The sequence below is a fragment of the Cimex lectularius genome, unplaced genomic scaffold (assembly GCF_000648675.2).
Source record: "Cimex lectularius strain Harlan isolate CLEC.00 unplaced genomic scaffold, Clec_2.1 scaffold100, whole genome shotgun sequence".
NCBI classification, from domain to species: domain Eukaryota; kingdom Metazoa; phylum Arthropoda; class Insecta; order Hemiptera; family Cimicidae; genus Cimex; species Cimex lectularius.
In genome coordinates this window covers 379,767-398,070 of record NW_019392663.1, presented here as the reverse complement: position 1 = coordinate 398,070, position 18,304 = coordinate 379,767, and the positions used below count along the sequence as shown (strand labels likewise).

The 18,304-nt window shown below is 33.6% G+C and overlaps 1 protein-coding gene across 1 annotated transcript; it reads right to left on the bottom strand.

Annotated features, from left to right (window-relative positions):
* Positions 1-1,935: 1,935 nt before the first annotated feature.
* Positions 1,936-14,364, bottom strand: LOC106672640 (uncharacterized protein KIAA2013 homolog). The gene is made up of 11 exons (XM_014404224.2): positions 14,133-14,364; positions 13,932-14,035; positions 8,803-9,268; positions 8,602-8,722; positions 6,657-6,770; positions 6,313-6,587; positions 6,053-6,140; positions 5,858-5,997; positions 5,637-5,786; positions 3,804-3,928; positions 1,936-2,158 (listed from the first exon to the last, which is right to left on the bottom strand). Exons 1-11 carry the CDS (start codon positions 14,186-14,188, stop codon positions 1,968-1,970), a joined length of 1,830 nt encoding a protein of 609 aa, XP_014259710.1. The 5' UTR covers positions 14,189-14,364; the 3' UTR covers positions 1,936-1,967.
* Positions 14,365-18,304: the final 3,940 nt, after the last annotated feature.

Below are 18,304 nucleotides of genomic sequence, written 5' to 3'. Positions count from 1 at the left end.
TTTAAAAGGTTTAACAATTGTCTCAATTAAAATTAGTTTAGAAATATTTTATTGTTGGAAATTGTCTCCACCGACATCCTTCTCTCAACATATTACTAGCTTAGTTATACCTAAGCTTAGTTATAAGGTTGGGTCCCGGTACTTAAAAAATAAATTAAACTCATTTTCCAACAGTTGGCGAATAACGAACTTCTGATTCGTTCCATTGATAAGAAAAGGTCAAAGTTGAATAGGGCCAGGTATGGAAAGTTCAGAAGGTATGGTAGGACTTCCCAACCATGCTTCACCAACACTACATTTCTACTTTGTGCCACGAAAGGCAAATGTTTAAGACACAGAAGCTTGTTACCATCGGTCAATGAAGAACGCATTTGCTCAGCTTCCACATTTTCTCAAGTCGATGAAAGCTAGAGTGAATGGTTTCATCACTTATGTTGAACACTGGCAAGCCTTTGCTTGACTCGAATCAAGTTTTATTAGATTTGTCATTCAAGATAGAAGGTTACAAGACCATGGTTCGTCTTAAATTCCCTCGTTCAACAGTAGAATTCACTCAGTGGACACAAACAATCCAAAAACCTTTCATTAAGTTTTGGAAGGAAAGGAAAACATTAAAATTAGCAGGGAAAAAACTTCGAACCCTAACAGGATTCTTAACAAGACCTGTAGACATAATGGGCATTTGAAGATTTGTTTAAACAAACCAATGCAGATTCTGCTAGCAAGAAGTTGAGATACCACCACACCTACTAACAAACTATGGTGCTTGCCCAGAAGTGGTTTGTAGTATTTTGTGGTATGTACAAAATAACTATAGAAGAAATTCAACCATTGAAACCGGGCCTGCTAGATTTCTTGAGGAACTAGGACTCTAACCAGTGTGCTACAGGTTCAGAACAGAGGGTACAATAGCTCTCAAAGAGTGCACTGCGAACATGACATCTTATATCTACCTATTATACACCTACAACCCTTGTAAATAATAAGGGATTATTGTATTTAAAAAAAGTGTTATCTCGTTTCTAGAAAAATTGTGCTATCTCGGATAGTTTTTTTAATATATATTTTTTATATCAATAATACAATACATAAGAATGCTTAATTTTGTACAATAAAGCAATACAAAAAATATATTAAAAATTCTTAGTAGAACAAAGTAATTTGAAGGTCACCATTTATTTACAGAGTGTATTATTTTTAAGTTGTATTTACATTTCCTGCTAGTATTATGTGTATGTACTGGTTACATGTACATACATCTGAGGACATTTCCTCCAGCTTTAAATACCCTCACATTCTTATTAAATATATAAAATTTCCAATTCAGGAAAACCAATGCCCTTACTAGAGTATGTACTAAAGAGTAATTTTAATTTCTCATTGATAATTGGGAAAAAATGAAAATTACCACAATTATTATTTTCGGAAGTCTAATGAAAAATTAATGTTTTTATTACATGATCCTATGAATTAAAAATTAAAACAGCAAGTTTTTTTTACAGTCTGGGACATTCTGAATCACAACTTATTTCTGAAAGCTTATGTCTTTTATAAAGCGCTTCAAATTTTACCAAGCGCTAATACTTTTCTGATGTGCCAAGCCTTGGTAAAAATATAGTTTGTTTTATTTCCTACGTTTTCACAAGCTTTTTTTTAAGTATTGTTTTTTTTTAAATTATATGCCAGTATTATTCCATTTATCCATATTTTTATTTACTATTTATGTATGTATTTTGTATAATTTATTTATCTCAGGAAGAATTTTATAAGGACCCATTTAGTTTTGCTTGGTAAATTCGTCACCAGACTTTAAAAATTTATAAATAGCATAGATTCGTCATTGCCCTCTCAGCAAGTCATGCCTTTATAATCGCTGTAGTTAATCTGCCTTTAGTTTTAACAAATTAAGGATGGAATTATAATTAGTAACTAAAATAAATTGCGTATAAATGACCAGAATTTATTTTCTAAATTTTTCCATATCTTACTCTAGAATGTCTATCTGGTTTATCACAATATTCATTAAAAATTAGTTTAAAAAGAAACAAATGAAATATAACAATAAGAAAACAAATTGAAGCCCAAAACAGGACTGGAAGCCCACCTAAGTGATGTCCATGTCTGTGTAAGGCAATTACATGATGGTCATAAGCTGGAGCTAAAAAAGAAAAAAATTATACAACACTCTTTACAAGTAATATGTATTATTTACACTATTAGATATCAACTTTCAGAAGAATTAGGCTATCTACATTGACACAAAAAATTCCACCCACTTGAAAATATGTGTTCCAGTGTTGATTATTTTGTATTAATTATTCGGAATAATAATTGACTAACGTTCAGTAAATACCACACATTATTTTGTACATTTATTTAATTTTGATTCATGAAATGAAGTTGTAAGCTGGTCCCTTTTTAGCATAAGTTAGAAAAAGTTCTGAACATAAGTTAAAAACAGTTGCACGGGATTTCAAACGAATGTTAGAAATAAGGCCATAAATATGATGGATCACCCACTAAGGAGGGAGCAGAGACATTTCCCACAAACATGGAATTATAAAAACGTGCCAAACGAATAACTCCACTAAATAAAAAAAACTAGGTAGTTATGTGTAGAGATTAGTGACCGTTAATCGATAATTATTCAGATATTGTGAGATGCGGTCGGGTATGATGTAGGTTTCAGAAAAACATTTTCTTTATCGTGCCAACGTTTCGATCTTTTATTGAGATCATCTTCAGGGCCTGGGATTTACAAACAATGTTTACATTTAACAAATACATTTAGGATGTGGAAAAGTGAATTTGTGTTTGAATATAAAATATATTTTGCATTGTATAAATTCACTTTTCCACATCCTAAATGTATTTGTTAAATGTAAACATTGTTTGTAAATCCCAGGCCCTGAAGATGATCTCAATAAAAGATCGAAACGTTGACACGATAAAGAAAATGTTTTTCTGAAACCTACATCACACCCGACCGCATCTCACGATATCTGAATAACTAGGTAGTTATTTAGTGTGGAAATGTTTCATAAAGTTCATCAAGCTGTGGGGCACCATAAATTTGTGGTCAAATCAGCCAGGTGGGTATTGTGTACACTCTTCGCCGCATGGGACCAGGAGGCTGCGTAATGGAAACTCCTGAGAATTACTGCACGGCTCTCCAGGTCATGACTGACCCTTGCAAGAAGCAAGTTGACCATCTGGCCCAACAGTTTCTGCTTCCCCAAATCCTGGGAGGAGGGATTTGAAAAGCAAAGTCAGTCAATCTTAAAATTTGATGGTAGTTAACCCATTCTAAAAGAGCTCTTTCTAGATACTGAAGTGGCTACTGAATTGATACACGTTATGCGACTGCCTGTAGCCACTTAATATCAAACAAATGTGCACACCCTACCAAAACAAGACAAGGAGTCAGGTAGCATCAGGTCACGTCACGTTGCGTTGGGCAAGTGTATTCCCTGCTTAATGTGTTCTTATAGAAACATTTGGGCTATGCAATTTTTGATTACCCTAGGAATTGCCTTCTATGGTACGACCAGCAAAAATTAAGTGTATTCACTTCTAAATCACAGCCCCAATTTAGAAACCCAGTATAAGTAAATATTTATTGTTGCTGAGAAAAATAAACTTTTTTTCTATTTTCTTATAACCCGGAAAATGAAAAAAAAAAAAAAAAAATAATAATAAAGTGGGTGGAATTTTTTGCCTGTCATTTTTGATTTATATTAAATACAACCATTAATAAATTACGTCTATATTTATTTGCTAAGATGTACACTAAATAATCTTACCCTCAACAATCTTGTGAACATGTAATGTATGCTTTATTAACTCCATGTGGCTCTTATCTGAAGTTATGTATAAAATAGATGTAATTGGTTCTGTCATTTTAACAGGAAAGTAAATCACAGATGTCCTAAAAAAAAATCTACCATTAGAATAATCAAATATTTTACTGTTCTAACTTAAATTAAAATAATTAACATTAATAAAGAATAATTGACAGTAAATGTGGAATCCAGCTCCGACCTTTTTGTTGGCATCCTCCCTGATACTCTATCAACATATATGATAATAGAAGGCTGATAAAAAGCAAAAAAGTAAAAAAATAAAGACAACACAAGGCCCTGAAGATGATCTTAATAAAGATCGAAACGTTGGCACGATAAAGAAAATATTTTTCTGAAACCTACATCACACCAGACCGCATCTCACGATTTCTGAATAAATATGGATAATTGTAATTTATGCTTATTCTATTAATCTTAATTAAATTAACCGATATAATCTTGTTAGGTGGATAAAAAATAGAATTAAAAACAAAATAGTAATAGTAAAGATTACTCATTTTGTAAACAAACACCATTTTTTTTGTCTTTTCTCCAATTTAATCCAGTTGTACTCTCTTTAACCCTGGAAAAATTCGATTAACGGTCACTAATCACCACACATTTCTACACGAGAAGAACGAAGAACATGGGATTCTATGGACAAATTTCAACTACGCAGCTAAAAGTATTCTGAAGGACATTGCCAACAATGAGAAGAAACTCGCATCGGCTATCAACCAGAGAACTATTTTGCTGAAATGCAGACAACACAAGGCCCTGAAGATGATCTCAATAAAGATCGAAACGTTGGCACGATAAAGAAAATGTTTTTCTGAAACCTACATCACATCAGACCGCATCTCACGATTTCTGAATAATTAAAAAAACAAATTCAAGATGAACAGGTCAAGAACATACAATTACATTTGGGTGGCAACTTTTTGTATAAAATTTCAAGGAAAACGCCAGTATTTGAACACATAACTGCTAATGTGGTTGTCTAAACCAAGCCCCAATCCTACCAAAGGGATTATAGTGTTATACCACCGACTCCTTTTTTTCTTTATTATGGTGTTCAACCACTATGGTCATTTAGGCTAGACGACTCCTTTTTCAAACCATCAGTTTTTCTTCTCTCTTGAGCTGTTCCATTTTCAACCCTTGAGCTCGCTTTCTTTCTTTTTTACCCCTTTCACCCTTCATTGTTTACACTTCACTCAAAGAGCACTGTATCTTTTTAATTTCATTCTCCTCAAGTGTAGTCATTCATTTACTTTTATTTTTCTATCCTTTCTTCAACACGGCACTCTCGACACAACACGCAAGAATGGCACAATTACACAGAATAAAAACACTTTGAGCCCTGAAGATGATCTCAATAAAGACCGAAACATTGGCATGATAAAGAAAATGTTTTCGAAACCTACATCACACCAGACCGCATCTCACAATTTCTAAATAAATATCAATTAACGGTCACTAATCACCACACACCTTTCTTCAACGTTCAACAGGTCAGCCTGGCCTTAAAAATGCTTTAAGGCGACTGGAAGAAGGCTAAGTATTTCTTCCCCAATCATACAATTCACAATTCAGTCTTTTTATTTTCACCTTTTTTGAAATCCTAACTTACTCCAAAATAACAATGGCAAAGTGGACATATTGTTGGCACCCGTACCAGGAAGGAAGGAGGGGATGTTCAAATGTAGTCGACAACCATACAAACAACGTTTTAAATTAATAAATGTTAGAACTAATGGTAGAAAAGAAGACAAGTTAGATGGACTTTTTTACCCCAGTTTGACTGGTTCCTCTATACATCCTCCATCACATGCATAATAATTCTTATCGCTTTTGTCGAGGGAAACTCCTAATAAAGCTTTGTTATCATCTTGAAGTGTAACACTGACGTTAATATTTGTGATGCCATCATAAGATATTCTCCTGATTGGAACAAACAAAAATCATTACAAGTTCATTAAAATAAGTCATTATTACAGAAACATTGTCGATACCTGAAAATGAAATCTCTGTGTAGAAACTTGGGATCAATTTTAAATTCAAGGTGGTGGCTATTAAAACGAAAACCTCCAAAACTCAAAATGAGAGCTTGCATAACTCTTAAATAACCGCTGGATATTAATTTCTGACAGCCCTTAAAAACAAATAATATTAAAAAAATAAATATACTGTGTGTATTTTTAACTTACTTGTTTTTCCAAAGTTAGCAACCACAAGGAAACAATATCGTTAACTTCTTCATATGTATTTAAACTTTTCCAAAGTTTTTTTGCTTGTCTAAAACATTTAATTAGAATTATACTACCATCAGTCCACTACATTGGTAATTATTAGTATTTAGTATGAGAAAATGTGTAGAAAATACAGTATCAACTACTGTCACCATTTGATGTGGATCTTTTTTATTGTATATTTAATAATTATGATTATGAGGGAAATTGTTTCTTACAGTGTATGGTGATAACCACCATAACATCCTTCAGCCAAAGTAAGGTAACTGTTATCATTAATTTTGGTCAATGCCGTTTTATTATTGCTTATGACACTTAAGGGTAATACATTCGACAGGACATAATAGATTGTTGCATTTATTTTGTCCCCGTTCAATGCATTTGCTGCTTTCGAATGGCTTATAAAAAGCCCTGTTTCCCATACTTTTGTCCATGCATTAATATGCTCCATTTTGATTTTATTAAAATTCTCCATAGTTATATTTTTCAGTTCCTAAAAATAAATTACTTCATTAACAAATTTTAATCTATAAATATAATATTCTACATAAAAAGGCCATACCTCTACAGATTTAGTCTCGATGTTGTTTCTTTTTTCAAAGTAACTTCCTTTCGGAATTACTTCAGAGTATATTATGCAGGGTATTTGAATTATTTTGGTCCTATGAGGTTCAATCTGCAACAATAAAACACTAAACTGAAACTTAGGGCTAATTTGAAGGGTTTCATTATCACTGAACTCTTTAGTATACCAGTGCAAGCCGGTCCCCATCTTAATACAAGTTGTAAAAAATGAGGTGAAAATAATTGTTAACATAAGAATTTGTATATCTATTTTTTTATGTAGGCTATAAATCTGACAGCAAGTCAACCCAGTAGGGAACAAAGAAACGTTTTTAAAAAACCTGGAGGGTGTAGAAACACAACAAGCAAATAGTTCCAATAAATAACAAAAAATACAGAGTTATTTATTGAAGGAAAGTTGTCTCATGTTGCATCAAGTTGAAGGACACCATAAAATAGGGATCAGCCAGATAGGACTTCACCGGAAGGCCTTCAACAAACGGCCAGGGGGCTGCATAATAGAAACACCCCAGAAGTACAAGGTGCACGAACCGCCATCCCTTGCAAGAAGGGAGTTGACCATCAGGTCCAACTGTTTTGCTTTTTTCTTCCCTCAGCCTTTGTTGGGAAATATGATTGTAAAATAAAAAACGGCCAGTAGGACACAGTATGGAGGGTGTGTGAAGACGAGAGAGAGAGAGAGGGAGAGAGAGTGAGAGAGTGAGGGGGAGGGGAGGGAGAAAGGGAGGGAGGGAGAGAGGGAGAGAGAAAGAGAGAGAAAGAGAGAGAGAGAGAGAGAGAGAGAGAGAGAGAGAAAGAGAGAGAGAGAGGAGAGGAGGGAGAGGGAGAGAGATAGAGATCAGTCGGACACAGAGAGTAAACTATACAGAGGGTGTGTGTAGATACCCGGTCAACAAATGCCGTCAACTATCAAGGGCAAAATGAGTCTAATAAAGACAACTTTGAAGAGCGGTCCAAGGCAGAATGAGTTGGCTGTCGAGGCTCTCAGAAGCAATAGAAAGGACGTGGAGTGGGACACTTAGTCGGCCATCACCAGCCAGAAAGGATCAAGCTATTATGACAAGTCGAATAGTCACTGTTGAGGGTCCAGGAAGCAGTAGAAAATAGAAACTAGAAGACACTTAACGGTGTGGAAGCTGATGTTGAAGTTGTGGCTTATTTGCAATTTTTGTTTGATTATTGCAATATTAAGACAGTCCAGAAAAATGTAAAAATAAATCCATTATGTAGTGGTCTATTGACCAAATTACTTCTTTCAATTAATTAATCTTTTTATGTAAGGTTTTGGTTGAAATGAAAAAGCTAGTGCCTAGTTAGTGCTAGTGCCATCCCTAACCATCCCAAAAGCTAGTGCCACAAGTGGGATTCAAACCCATGACCTTCGGCTAAATATGTCACTGCTCTACCACTTGAGCTATCATGACTTTGATCCACTTGGACATTAACTTCCCATCTCAACCTACAACCTTTCAAATTGAAAAATGGCAAAAAGGAGGGAAAATTCAAAAGGTGTAGGTTGAGATGGGGAGTGAGTTGGTGTCCGAGTGGATCGAAGCCACGATAGCTCAAGTGGTAGAGCAGTGGCGTATTTAGCCAAAGGTCGTGGGTTAGAATCCTGCTCATGGCACTATCTTGTTCGTTTCAAGCAAGACCTTACATAAAAAGATTAATTAATTGAAAGAAGTAAAAATAAATGTTTATGAATATTATCTCTTTGGTTTATTGAATTTTGGAACCTTACCATTCCTCCAAAACACCACCAAAAATACACTACTACCCTCCTATCATTTAGCTATAAGTATAAAGAACACACAAGAATGTTATTTACTTAGAAAAGATGTAGTAATAGTTATAGGTGACAGAAGTAAGGAAAATGATGATAATACTATTTTAAAGGGTGAAAAATAGATGAATTTAATAACCTCAAGGGCTCTAGGAATTGACTTCAATATAATAGAAACAGCCAGCTCTTCTTTTTCTTTGTCGATATCAACAGTACCACTAGTGATTTCATACAAAGCTTTGCCTTTCCCCTCTGGAATCCTTAAAATCACAAGTTTTTTATATATCAAAAAATCAAATTATAAATTAATTTAGATGTATAAAATTAAAAATGCACTTACCTAGTAATCCTAGGTTCAGTATGACTCCATAGGGATAGATTTGGTTTTGATAACTTTAGATTTACCTTTTGGCTACTTGGATTTACAAATTTTAATTCTTGCATAAATAAATAAGGTCTCAATCTATGCGAAATATAATTGTAAGTAACATGGAGGCCATTTCCAAGGCACTGATAACGATGTACAACACCATTAAGAAAGTTTGATACTACAACTTCTTCCATCACAGAATCGGTATTTATGTTGTAAAGTGGTGACCACTTTAAATCAAGCGATAGAGTCCTTAATTTTTTTAAATATATTGTCGACAACGGGGTTATGGTGACACCATGGTACCCGTTCCCAACAAATGGAAGGAAAGAGTCATCTTTGTCACCTATGAGGTTCCGTCTTACATTTGCATTCCCTTCTTCCACATCCAAAGAGAATGTAATCAGTCGATCTTCTAAACATTGTCGTATCTTTTCTGAAAATAATAAATGTACAGTCAGACAATGTTATGACTACAATTCTACAATGCAAACAGAAGCCAAATAAATTAAAAATTTACATTCCACCTTTTATTCTCTAAACCCACTGGAAAATGGACATTATCGTATAAACAAAGAGAAACGTCCGGCTTGCCTATTATTAAAATTACTTAAAAGGTATCTCTTTTACATATTGTTATTAGTTTCTCTATTGTACATACTTTGAATATAATTTCAGCCAGTTTAGATCATGTTTGGTTTGTCAGATGCTGTCTTTTCACCATCATTCTATCAGTTGGTGGACCTCAGCAAGGAATCTCAGGATTTAAAATAAATTAATCAACACAAGGATCAGTTCTCTCCATTTTTTTTTCAACTCACATCAGGGACATTCCGGAGCATATGATACTAGTATTTTTTGGTACAAAAACACTGACAATGCAAAAGAGCACAAAGAAGGATAATCTAACAGCTTCTAATCAATATTTGAAGTGCTGGAGAATATCAGCCAATAAAAATAAGAAGCCAGAAGAGAAAAATTCTAGTAGAAATGGTGAATGATGGAATGAGTGCGGTGTTCAATCCTTTTTTTTTTTTTTTTTAACAAAAAAGATAGTTCCTACTCACAATAAGTTGTTTTTCAACGATCCAGATTTCGAGTCCTTAGCTCATCATCAGGTTGAAGGATTTCTACAACCACGTCTCTCGACATGAATTGCAAAAGTGAACCCGCCGATACACCCGCCAACGCGACATTCCAATGAGAAGCTGGGTTTTTAATGGCGTTCAATTTGAATGTGCGAAAAGCGGGAATTATAACACAAGTAAATATGATAATGGTAAATACTGTAAGAAATTAATTATAAATTAGTGATTAAAGATAAAAGATAAAAATTAGAATAATACCTTAATTTGGTATTACCTTAAGGTAATAGAAATTAATTATAAATTAGTGATTAAAGATAAAAGATAAAAATTATACTAATACCTTAAACAACAGTTCAAACAGCCATACAAAATAGCTATTTTTTATTGTCAGATAAATTAATAGTTTCAAAAAATTAAAAAATTAACTAATAAACTAANAAGTAAATATGATAATGGTAAATACTGTAAGAAATTAATTATAAATTAGTGATTAAAGATAAAAAATTAAAAAATTAAAATAATACCTTAATATTATTAAATTATTATAAAAATAATAACAATTAAAATAATTAATTCAATTCATAGTTTCAACAAAGGGAAATAACTAGATTGGTTTGAGAAATCTTATCTTATCTTTAATCGCTAATTTATAATTAATTTCTTACAGTATTTACTATTATAATATCTGCTTGTGTTATAATTCCCGCTTTTCGCACGTTCAAATTGACCGCCAATAAAAAATCAGCTTCTCATTGGAACATCGCGTTGGCGGCGGTATCGGCGGGTTCACTTTAGCAATTCATGTCGAGAGACGTGGTTGTAGAAATCCTTCAACCTGACGATGAGCTAAGGGCTCGAAATTCGGATCGTTGGAAAACAACTTATTGTGAGTAGGAACTATCTTTTTTTTAAAAAAAAGAAGAAAAATTCTTGACAACAATATGCTAAGACGGTGAATCTTGGGTAATGAAGGGCAGTACTTTTATGTTTAGGGACATGTCTTTCTTCTTGCTTTAATTTGTTTAAAATTAAATTCATTTGGTTTTAATTTAAATGTTTAACTACCAATAATTATGATCTGAACCATTACTATTCAAACAGAATAATAATGAACAACTGTTGACTTCCTAACCATAATACTTGTCTCTTTTCAAATTAAGCACTTAAGGTTAGTTTAGAAATGAGCATTTTATTAAAATTTCATTATAAAGGTTTTAAGAATGTAAATCATACAAAAATTCATATCCAAAGCCAGGAAAAGTGTCAAACTTAAATTAAAATCATAGGATAAATGGGCTTAACCTTTTAATTTTTCTTCCTTATAATGTACTATCCATGAAAAGTCTTCCTGTTAATAACGCATATTATTTCCTCTGGCCTCACGGAGAGCCTTAAATCTCTTAAACATCAATTAAATAAGTGATTGGATTTCGTTATTCTTAACAAGAGTGGTCTGAAACGTTGAAATGCGTTGTTGGAGGCGGGAAACAATGCCTAGCCCATCTCTTTATCACGTATGGGATTTATGACAGCATTACCATGCATTAACACACTGTTTCTAATAATTGAAGTAAATGGGAAAAGAACTTCTTCAATGTACCTTGGTGCAATCAAAGATCCATTCTGTATGATGTCAGTTCGGTATGGGCATGGACGTTGGGCATGGATTCCATCCTGTACCAAAATTGACTGTCTTCAAAAAGGCACACTTGGACCCAGTCATCTGATTGTCACATACCAAACACTCATCTGTGAAGAGAACAGCCCCCCCCATTGGTCAAGTATCCAAGTGAGAGCTGATTTGTGAATAGTCACCTAGCTACTGGATGCCTCTCCAGTAGAAGAGAACCTGATGCGGGTCGTCTAGAAAATAGGCTATTCTCACAAAGCTTTCCAATGACTGTTTTAGATCGCACACTTTCATTCCAGACTGTTGGGAGTTCACTACCTATTAAGAAAGACGTTAAATGATGGTTTCATAGAGCTGTACGAGCAATAAAACAATTGTCTCTAGCCATCATGATGACCACTACCTTCTCTAGATAGTCTCTAAACCGCTGTAAACCATTGAGGATGATTGAAAAAAAAAAAATCTTTGATCATTACTTTGTTCAAGCATCAGTGTGATTTGCAACATCCAAAGTTTTTCCATTGATTTATAGTTTCATTTATTGTATTTATTTTTATATATATTTCCATTGATCGACCTAACAACTTGATAGATTGTAAAAACAAAAGGCCGAATTTGTAACTTCCAACGCTTTTTGACAGGTTTGAAAAAAAAGAATCGTTCGGTCTAGAACTATCCACCAAACAAACAAGTCCATAAATCAACTACTCAGTCAGTTCCATTGTTTTTTCCATTAAAAAAAAAAAAAAAAAACCGACGACACGTTCATCACCAAGCCTGCGTAGGCTGAATGGGGTTGTGAGGAGGTGGGTCAAGGGGATGTTTCATTTCTTACAACTCACCCTGAATGGCTTTGTCTATGCTGGCAGTAAGACGGAGGACTAGTTCCTTTCCATGTGCCCAGAGAATCACTCGAATATTCTTAACAGGCATGATGAGTACCTGATGATACCAGGTTGTATCGAAACTCCCCACTGGTTACCAGATGGGACATGTCTCTCATTCGTCCTAGACCTCACAATGGCACAATCGTATGGTGGACCTCAAAGCACAAAAATATGGGGTATGAGGGAAGGCCCCATGGAGCTACACTACAAAAATTTCTTTAAAGCAGAGGGACCGGCAAGAGGATGCGCATACCTGAGCGGAATAAAATGCTCTGGGCCCTCGTGATAAAACAGCTCCGAGAATGTTCCTCACCCTCTCCATACAGTACTTTAGTCCTCACTCTCCATAGCCTGTGCTCATATGGATAGAGCGCACAACTTTTAGTTACTCGTCCAACGAGTCCAGATGTTGAGCCAAATACTTAAATGCAAAAGACCATGACATGGATGAGGGAATGCAAAATGGACCTATGGTGACCTGTGAAAACCACAAATGCCCCATGTGCCTATGTTTGAAGTCAACTTTTAATTTTCTACCTAGTTATTATGGAAAATAAAGAAATTGGATTTGGATTTATATAATCTTAAATCTTAACATGTTTGACACATGTTCAGAGTTGAGCCTATTACATGACTCAGTCCACCGGCAATTCCAATTTTTGCAATTTACAATAACTCTTGGCAGACCTTGAAAATCACCCACCCCGGGTGTTGGCAGTAGTCGGACTTATCCGTCCAGCCGCATACCTGATGGAATGTCCATCATCAATAAGAGCCACACCACACGCAACATCCCCAGCACTAAGTGACATTTTTAAGTTTAGAAATTGAAATTAAGAAAACAAAGATGAAACTAAATAGTTTATTGCTTCAGAATTCAAATGAGACTGAATAAACATTTTAAAATCTGTAAAAATTAAACATTGAAAAATCCTTTATCCTTGTTTTGGATTAAGGATTAAGCCTGTTTACCTTTAATTGATATCCCCAATTTAAAACAGCTTAAACAAATATTTATTGGTAAAAACAATGACACAAATTAAGGGCAGAATTTTCTTTTATTGAGAAAATGAAAAAAAAATCAATTGGGTGGAATTTTTTGCCTGTCAGTGTATATTTGATGAAAGGAGAAAATATTGTACATCATGTTAAAAAGTGTTCAAGTGTAAATCTATTCGAGTCATTACAAAAAAAGATTATTTTTACTGATTGATGAGTTTTATGCCCGATAACGGCATTTACGTGAATATTGTAGAAATAAATGCGGTTTTCCTTTAAATTTTCGTCAAAACTAGACTTTTTTCATCATTTCAATATCGACCCAAGGAAAACAGAAACGAACGTCAAGGAATATCGTTGTGACAATAAAAAAAACGACTACGGGCGGGGCGAGTGAATTTCCCATCAATTTTGCAACCAGATTTAAGCAGTTTTACTCAAATAATAAATTAAAATTATCTAACATAAATAGTTGAAAAAAAAGGGTTAACTTACCTAATTTGAACGCGTGCTTGCCATCATCTCTAGTCATGTAGTTAGGGTAGACGAATATGACGACGAACAGTAGGAATATGATAAAACAGACCGCCTTCCTGTACCTGAAAAATAATGGAGAAAAATTAGAAATTTTATCTTTTTTGTGTGTGTTTTGTTCGCGTTAAAGTGGAAAACATAAATTCAAAAAGTCAAACGTACGTCATACAGTTATCCGGAACGCGTTTCCATTTTTTGAGCCGGTCTGTCAGACCCATCTCATTGTAAATATGACTCTTTTCGATTCAATAGGAACCATTTGAATCAACCACGACCTCAGAGACAGGCTCACAGACAGGCCCAGTGAAGCTCAAATCCAAACAACTAACACTAACAGTTAACAACTGACAACAGCAGGTTATCACTTCCTCACAGATTGGCCAACACTATTTCGAAACAAACCCTCATTAACATATTACGTGTTTTATTACATTTTACCATTTTAGTTGACATTTTGGAATAAACAGAATCCATGTAAAATTAATTATTTTTACGTATTTAAAATGTTTGTCTATTTTTCTATAACGTCATGTTATGATTATACATGTCGAATCTGTGAGATTTACTGCTAAAAATTTGAATATATAAATAATAACAATGGTATTTTATCTATCAAAATTGTGATAAAATTAACATAAACATTAGCAAAAATAAAGACAACAGTGATGAAAATACAATACAAATAATACACAATAAATTTTGCAATAAAAAAAATATAAATTTCCCATTAAAAAAAAAGCATTTACCAAGGAAAGATACATAAAAATATAAGGCCTGTGAATGTATAATGAAATCCTGCAGTTAAAAAAAATCTTTGAAAACAAATTAACATAGAACCCTCATCTGCAGCACGTTATACCAAAAGTAAAATGTCGCAAGCAGTACAATAACCACAACAAGAATTATTGGCGCATATTGGGGCTAAAACCGAAAATGGTCCATTGTCTACATACAGCAGTAATAAGACCTAAATTATCCCAATGCCCCCCAAGCTGGGGGAATAAAGCTTAGCTAAAACAAGCCAAGCATACAAAGACTGGCAAACCTATATTACTGGGGCAATGCAAACAACCCAGTCAAATGCACTAGAAGCACCGCTAAACCTAGTTTTTCGATTATTCGACAGTAATGTTATCATTTTAGATGTCAAATCGGTGAGATTTACCGCTGAAAATTTCAATAGATGTACAATAATAACGGTATTTTATTTATCGAAATTGTTATAAAATTAAAAATCAACGTTAGTAAAAATAATGGCAAATGTGATGAAAATGTTTCATCACAAATATAAAATACATGAATGGGGGGGGGGTTAAGATTCAGGTTGTATGAAACTACTCCACCTATTCACAAAGAGAAGGAAATATAATATTTATTTATTTAAAGTAGCAGATCCCCAAAATATAATACACAAGAAATTTTGCAATAAAAAAAAAATATAAATTTCCCATTACCAAAAAAAAAAAATTTTTACTAAGGAAAGATAGTATAACTTGATAAACCTGTGATCGTATAATGAAATCCTGCAATTAAAAAAAATCTTTGAAAACAAATTAACATGGAACCCTCATCTGCAGCACGTTATAACAAAAAGTAAAATGTCGCAAGCCGTATAATAACCACAACAAGAATTATTGGCACATATTGGGGCTAAAACCTAAAATGGCCCATTGTCTACATACAGCAGTAAAAAGACCTAAATTATCCCAATGCCCCCCAATCAGGGGGAATAAAGCTTAGCTAAAACAAGCCAAGCATACAAAGACTGGCAAACCTATATTACTGGGGCAATGCAAACAACCCAGTCAAATGCACTAGAAGCACCGCTAAACCTAGTTTTTCTATTATTCGATAGTCATGTTATAATTTTAGATGTCAAATCGGTGAGATTTACCGCTGAAAATTTCAATAGATGTACAATAATAACGGTATTTTATTTATCGAAATTGTTATAAAATTAAAAATCAACGTTAGTAAAAATAATGGCAAATGTGATGAAAATGTTTCATCACAAATATAAAATACATGAATGGGGGGGGGGTTAAGATTCAAGTTGAATGAAACTACTCCACCTATTCACAAAGAGAAGGAAATGTAATATTTATTTATTTAAAGTAGCAGATCCCCAAAATATAATACACAATAAATTTTGCAATAAAAAAAAATATAAATTTCCCATTAAAAAAAAAACATTTACCAACGAAAGATACATAAAAATATAAGGCCTGTGATCCTATAATTAAAACCTGCAGTTAAAAAAAATCTTTGAAAATAAATTAACATGGAACCCTCATCTGCAGCACGTTATAACAAAAAGTAAAATGTCGCAAGCAGTACAATAACTACAACAAAAATTATTGGTGCCCCACACAATGGGTGAAAATGGCCCATTGCCTACATACAGCAGTAATAAGACCTAAATTATCCCAATGCCCCCCAATCAGGGGGAATAAAGCTTAGCTAAAACAAGCCAAGCATACAAAGACTGACAAACCTATATTACTGGGGCAATGCAAACAACCCAGTCAAATGCACTAGAATCACCGCTAAACCTAGTTTTTCTATTATTCGACAGTCATGTTAACATTTTAGATGTCAAATCGGTGAGATTTACCGCTGAAATTTTCAATAGATGTACAATAATAATGGTATTTTATTTATCGAAATTGTTATAAAATTAAAAATCAACACTAGTAAAAATAATGGCAAATGTGATGAAAATGTTTCATCACAAATATAAAATACATGAATGGGGGGGGGNACTCTTCCGCCACACTTGACCACCGACCCTCAACGACCTAGTTAAAGAAAAGAGCATGTTTGAGGTCCTCAAGCCTGTTAGCCAAGCTATAGTCGATAAAGTACCTGACTAGTTTTTTCTTTCTTTATTTTTTCTTTTTTTCTTCCTATGATGACTAATTAACTGGTTAGATCTTAGCGTTTCTCTGAACTTTTAATTCCGGGCTGGTTACTCCTTGTACCCATAATTGTTAGTTATTTATTAAAATATTATATATATATTTATTTATTAGAAAGTGTATTCAAAAGGATTAACCAGCAAGGGGGAGACCTATTAGATTAGGTAAATTAATAATAACAAAAATATTTCCCTCATTCCTTGGGTCTTCCCTTTCAGGGCAAGGTCAAAGGAAGCCGTTAAGCACAATAAGTTCTCCTAAACTTGCATCCCATTTGAATTAGTTTAGTGGCCGTGGTCCACCGATATGGGGTCTCCCTTAGTTATGGCGGGGAGGTGGAGGGTTAAAATAAAAATAAATAAATAAATAAATTTACCATTTGAAAAAAAACATTTACCAAGGAAAGGTACATAAAAATATAAGGCCTGTGATCCTATAATGAAATGCTGCAGTTACAAAAGATCTTTGAAAAGAAATTAACATGGTACCCTGATTTGCAGCACATTATAACAAAAAGTAAAATATCGCAAGCATCACAATAACCACTATAAGAACTAAGAATGAAATTACACTATTTATTCACATAAAGAAGGAAATTTATTTAAACATTTTAAAAAAATTTATTTAAACTAGCAGATCTCTAAAATACAACACACAATACATTTTGCAATAAAAAATATATATATTTTCCATTTGAAAAAAAAGCATTTACCAAGGAAAGATACATAAAAATGTAAGGCTGATGATTCTATAATGAAATCCTGCAGTTAAAAAAAATCTTTGAAAACAAATTAACATGGAACCCTCATCTGCAGCACATTATAACAAAAAGTAAAATATCGCAAGCATCACAATAACCACAACAAGAATTATTGGCACATCTTGGGGCTAAATCCCAAAATGGCCCATTGTCTACGTACAGCAGTAATATCCCAATGCTCCCCAATCTGGGGAATAATGCTTAGCTAAAACAAGCCAAGCATACAAAGACTGGCAAACCTACATCACTGGGGCAATGCAAACTACCCAGTCAATTGCACTAGAAGCACTGCTAAACCTAGTTTCTCTATTTTTCTACAGTCATGTTATCATTGTAGATGTCAAATCGGTGAGATTTACCACTGAAAATTTGAATAGATGTATAATAGTAATGGTATTTTATTTATTACAATTGTGATAAAATTAAAAATCAATATTAGTAAAAATAAAGGTAAATGTGATGAAATTTGGTGGAGGCTAAACCTACCTCCGTTGGAAATAATTATACAAGAAACGAGGAAAAGTTCATTTATACTCCAGAAACAATTAAATTGGATGGGAACTAAACACTTCAGGTATGCAACAATAATTAATATAATCCGACACCCATTCTTTGACTGGGGACTGACTACATTACTTACGTACACTCTTTACAAC

Excerpts from the sequence above, each read along its gene's own strand:
- LOC106672640 (XM_014404224.2), bottom strand. The coding sequence starts at position 14,188 with ATGGGTCTGACAGACCGGCTCAAAAAATGGAAACGCGTTCCGGATAAC. Across the intron at positions 6,588-6,656 it reads TCGAGACTAAATCTGTAGAG|GAACTGAAAAATATAACTAT; the intron begins GTATGGCCTTTT and ends ATTTATTTTTAG. Across the intron at positions 3,929-5,636 it reads GAGGAACCAGTCAAACTGGG|GACATCTGTGATTTACTTTC; the intron begins GTAAAAAAGTCC and ends ATTTTTTTTTAG.